Here is a 5,000-nt window from a genome sequence, read left to right on the forward strand (position 1 = left end):
TCACCTGTCTCTCTCTCTCTCCACCTGTCTCTCTCTCTCTCCACCTGTCTCTCTCTCTCTCTCTCTCTTCACCTGTCTCTCTCTTTCTCTTCACCTGTCTCTCTCTCTCTTCACCTGTCTCTCTCTCTCCACCTGTGTCTCTCTCTCTCTTCACCTGTCTCTCTCTCTCTCTCTTCACCTGTCTCTCTCTCTCCACCTGTCTCTCTCTATCTCTCTCTCTCTTCACCTGTCTCTCTCTCTCCACCTGTGTCTCTCTCTCTCTCTCCACCTGTCTCTCTCTCTTCACCTGTCTCTCTCTCGCTCTTCACCTGTCTCTCTCTCTCTTCACCTGTCTCTCTCTCTTCACCTGTCTCTCTCTCTCTTCACCTGTCTCTCTCTCTCCACCTGTGTCTCTCTCTCTCTCTCCACCTGTCTCTCTCTCTCTCTTCACCTGTCTCTCTCTCTTCACCTGTCTCTCTCTCTCTTCACCTGTCTCTCTCTCTCCACCTGTGTCTCTCTCTCTCTCTCCACCTGTCTCTCTCTCTCTCTTCACCTGTCTCTCTCTCTCTACCTGTCTCTCTCTATCTCTCTCTCTCTTCACCTGTCTCTCTCTCTCCACCTGTGTCTCTCTCTCTCTCTCCACCTGTCTCTCTCTCTTCACCTGTCTCTCTCTCTCTTCACCTGTCTCTCTCTCTCCACCTGTGTCTCTCTCTCCACCTGTGTCTCTCTCTCTTTCTCTCTCCACCTGTCTCTCTCTCTCTCTCTTCACCTGTCTCTCTCTCTCTCTTCACCTGTCTCTCTCTCTCCACCTGTCTGTCTGTCTCCAGTGAACGGTGTTGGGGACGTGTGTGAGAACGACTTTGATAACGATGCCGTGATGGATTTAGTAGACGTTTGTCCGGAGAGCGCTGAGGTCACTCTCACAGACTTCAGAGCCTATCAGACAGTGATCCTGGACCCAGAGGGCGACGCCCAGATCGACCCCACCTGGGTGGTTCTTAACCAGGTGACCCTCCGACCCCCTCCACTCATGATAGATGTGGTAACTAACGGGTATTAACGGGTACAAATCTGTCCTCAGGGGATGGAGATAGTCCAGACGATGAACAGTGACCCCGGTTTAGCTGTCGGTACGTGTCTTTATTCATCCTGAAGACCGGGATCAGGGTTAGACCGAGATCACAGACCCTGACCTCCTCCGTGTGTCTGCAGGCTACACGGCGTTCAACGGCGTCGACTTCGAGGGAACGTTTCACGTCAACACGGTGACCGACGACGACTACGCCGGCTTCATCTTCGGGTACCAGGACTCGTCCAGTTTCTACGTGGTGATGTGGAAACAGACGGAGCAGACGTACTGGCAGTCCGTCCCCTTCAGAGCCACGGCCCAGCCGGCCCTGCAGCTCAAGGTCTCTACTGGGTTCTACTGGGTTCTACTGGGTTCTACTGTTCTGAGACATGGCCCAGCCGGCCCTGCAGCTCAAGGTCTCTACTGGGTTCTACTGGGTTCTACTGTTCTGAGACATGGCCCAGCCGGCCCTGCAGCTCAAGGTCTCTACTGGGTTCTACTGGGTTCTACTGTTCTGAGACATGGCCCAGCCGGCCCTGCAGCTCAAGGTCTCTACTTTATTATTTAATCGTACTTGACCTGACTGTGGGTTTAAATCTGAAGCTGATCTATCATCAGTACATTGAAGTACATTGAAGTACATGCAGGTACATTTAAATACATTGAAGTACATGCAGGTACATTTAAATACATTGAAGTACATGCAGGTACATTTGTTTCTTGGTGTCTGGGCTCACTACTCTCTGCTGCCACCAGGTGGCATTAACCAGCACATCATGTTGTAATGAGACCAGCTGCTCAGGTGTGACTGTTTTTACTTACTTACTCCTAAATGTTATCTGTGTCCTAATCTACATCGATATATATATATATATATATATATATATATATATATATATATATGTGTATATGTATATGTATATATATATATATGTATATGTATATGTATATATATATGTATATATATATATATATATATATATATGTATATGTATATGTATATATATATATGTATATATATATATATATATGTATATATATGTATAATGATAGGTATTTAATCTACACATGAGCTACATCCATGTAATCTAATAATAATCTATCTAGATATAATCTACGCGGATCATAAATACAGTGGTCCTGTGTCGGTCCTGCAGGCGGTGAAGTCTCGGACTGGACCCGGAGAGTTCCTGAGGAACGCCCTGTGGCACACCGGAGACACGGCTGGAGAGGTGAAGCTGCTCTGGAAGGATCCGCGGAACGTCGGCTGGAAGGACAAAACCTCGTACCGCTGGCACCTCAGCCACCGGCCACAGGTGGGCTACATCAGGTGAGACCGGAACCTGATCCGAGGCTGAGTTAGACCAGAACCTGACCCGAGGCTGGGTTAGACCAAGACCTGACCCGAGGCTGGGTTAGACCAAGACCTGACCCGAGGCTGGGTTAGACCAGGACCTGACCCGAGGCTGAGTTAGACCAGAACCTGACCCGAGGCTGGGTTAGACCAGGACCTGACCCGAGGCTGGGGTAGACCAGAACCTGACCCGAGGCTGGGTTAGACCAGGACCTGACCCGAGGCTGGGTTAGACCAGGACCTGACCCCAGGCTGGGTTAGACCAGGACCCTAAACTAGGGGTATAAGCTGTACTGCAGTGTTACAGTATCTTGTAGTCCAGACAACTCTGCAGTACTTTTTAGTACTCTGCAGTACTCTGCAGTACTCTGTAGTACTCTGTCTGTCCTCCGTCTCTAGTACACTTTAGTACTCTGTAATACTCTAGTACTCTGTAGTACTCTGTAGTACTCTAGTACTCTGTAGTACTGTAGTATTGTAGTACTCTATGTCTGTCCTCCGTCTCTAGTACTCTGTAGTACTCTAGTACTCTGTAGTACTGTAGTACTGTAGTACTCTCTGTCTGTCCTCCGTCTTGTCCTCTCTCTACTTTACTACATTCTTTCCTCTCTCGTTCTCTTTGTGGCCCCGGGGCCCCCCGGTACTCTATTGTACTCGTCTCCATGACGACCAAAACCCTGGCAAGAATCCGCCTCGGCAACCGTTGATATGTAGATGAGACGAGAGACAAAAACACATGAGAGTACTTCTTTAAGTGTTTTATATATAAATATATATATATATATATATATATATATATGTATATGTATATATTTATATACTTCAGTTAAAGGAGTGAGATGTGTCTCTCTGTCTGTCTCTCTCTGTCTCTCTCTCTCTCTCTGTCTCTCTCTGTCTCTCTCTCTCTCTCTGTCTGTCTCTCTCTGTCTCTCTCTGTCTGTCTCTCTCTCTGTCTGTCTGTCTCTCTGTCTGTCTCTCCCTCTGTCTCTGTCTCTCTCTCTCTCTCTTTGTCTGTCTCTCTCTCTGTCTCTCTCTGTCTGTCTCTCTCTGCCTCTACTTCCTGTCCCTCTCTCTGCCTCTACTTCCTGTCTCTCTCTCTGTCTCTACATCCTGTATCTCTCTCTGCCTCTCTGCCTCTATTTCCTGTCCGTCTCTCTGTCTCTCTGCCTCTACTTCCTGTCCCTCTGCCTCTACTACCTGTCCCTCTCTCTGCCTCTACCTTCTGTCCCTCTCTCTGCCTCTACTTCCTGTCCCTTTCTCTGTTTCTCTGCCTCTACTACCTGTCCCTCTCTCTGCCTCTACTTCCTGTCCTTCTCTCTGTCTCTCTGCCTCTACTTCCTGTTCCTCTCTCTGCCTCTACTTCCTGTCCCTCTCTCTGTCTCTACTTCCTGTCCCTCTCTCTGCCTCTACTTCCTGTCCCTCTCTCTGTCTCTCTGCCTCTACTTCCTGTCCCTCTCTCTGTCTCTCTGCCTCTACTTCCTGTCCCTCTCTCTGCCTCTACTTCCTGTCCCTCTCTCTGTCTCTCTGCCTCTACTTCCTGTCCCTCTCTCTGCCTCTACTTCCTGTCCCTCTCTCTGCCTCTACTTCCTGTCCCTCTCTCAGCCTCTACTTCCTGTCTCTCTCTGCCTCTACTTCCTGTCCCTCTCTCAGCCTCTACTTCCTGTCTCTCTCTGCCTCTACTTCCTGTCCCTCTCTCTGCCTTTACTTCCTGTACCTCTCTCTGTCTCTCTGCCTCTACTTCTTGTCCCTCTCTCTGTCTCTACTTCCTGTCCCTCTCTCTGCATCTACTTCCTGTCCCTCTCTCTGTTTCTCTGCCTCTACTTCCTGTCCCTCTTCCTGTCTCTCTGCCTCTACTTCCTGTCCCTCTTTCTGTCTCTCTGCATCTACTTCCTGTCCCTCTCTTTGTTTCTCTGCCTCTACTTCCTGTCCCTCTTTCTGTCTCTCTGCCTCTACTTTCTGTCCCTCTCTCTGTCTCTCTGCCTCTACTTCCTGTCTCTGTCTCTCTGCCTCTACTTCCTGTCTCTCTCTCTGTCTCTCTGCCTCTACTTCCTGTCCCTCTCTCTGTCTCTCTGCATCTACTTCCTGTCCCTCTCTTTGTTTCTCTGCCTCTACTTCCTGTCCCTCTCTCTGTCTCTCTGCCTCTACTTCCTGTCCCTCTCTCTGTCTCTCTGCCTCTACTTCCTGTCCCTCTCTCTGTCTCTCTGCCTCTACTTCCTGTCTCTCTCTCTGTCTCTCTGCCTCTACTTCCTGTCCCTCTCTCTGTCTCTCTGCCTCTACTTCCTGTTCCTCTCTCTGCTTCTACTTCCTGTCCCACTCTCTGCCTCTACTTCCTGTCCCTCTCTCTGCCTCTACTTCCTGTCCCTCTCTCTGTCTCTCTGCCTCTACTTCCTGTCCCTCTCTCTGCCTCTACTTCCTGTCCCTCTCTCTGCCTCTACTTCCTGACCCTCTCTCTGTGTCTCTGCCTCTACTTCCTGTCCCTCTCTCTGCCTCTACTTCCCGTCTCTCTCTCTGTCTCTCTGCCTCTACTTCCTGTCCCTCTCTCTGCCTTTACTTCCTGTACCTCTCTCTGTCTCTCTGCCTCTACTTCTTGTCCCTCTC

General features: G+C 49.6%; 1 protein-coding gene across 1 annotated transcript in view; it reads left to right on the forward strand.

Annotated features, from left to right (window-relative positions):
* Positions 1-5,000, forward strand: part of thbs3a (thrombospondin 3a) — an 18,390-nt gene that overhangs the window by 11,194 nt on the left and 2,196 nt on the right. Inside the window, exons 18-21 of the mRNA XM_068729828.1 lie at positions 807-985; positions 1,061-1,109; positions 1,192-1,388; positions 2,206-2,378. Of these exons, the coding sequence (XP_068585929.1) occupies positions 807-985; positions 1,061-1,109; positions 1,192-1,388; positions 2,206-2,378 (598 nt within the window). The remainder of the gene's footprint in view (positions 1-806; positions 986-1,060; positions 1,110-1,191; positions 1,389-2,205; positions 2,379-5,000) is intronic.

This window comes from Cebidichthys violaceus, unplaced genomic scaffold (genome assembly GCF_023349555.1).
Source record: "Cebidichthys violaceus isolate CVI_PGR_0920_01 unplaced genomic scaffold, fCebVio1.0.p SCAF_48, whole genome shotgun sequence".
In the NCBI taxonomy this organism is placed as follows: domain Eukaryota; kingdom Metazoa; phylum Chordata; class Actinopteri; order Perciformes; family Stichaeidae; genus Cebidichthys; species Cebidichthys violaceus.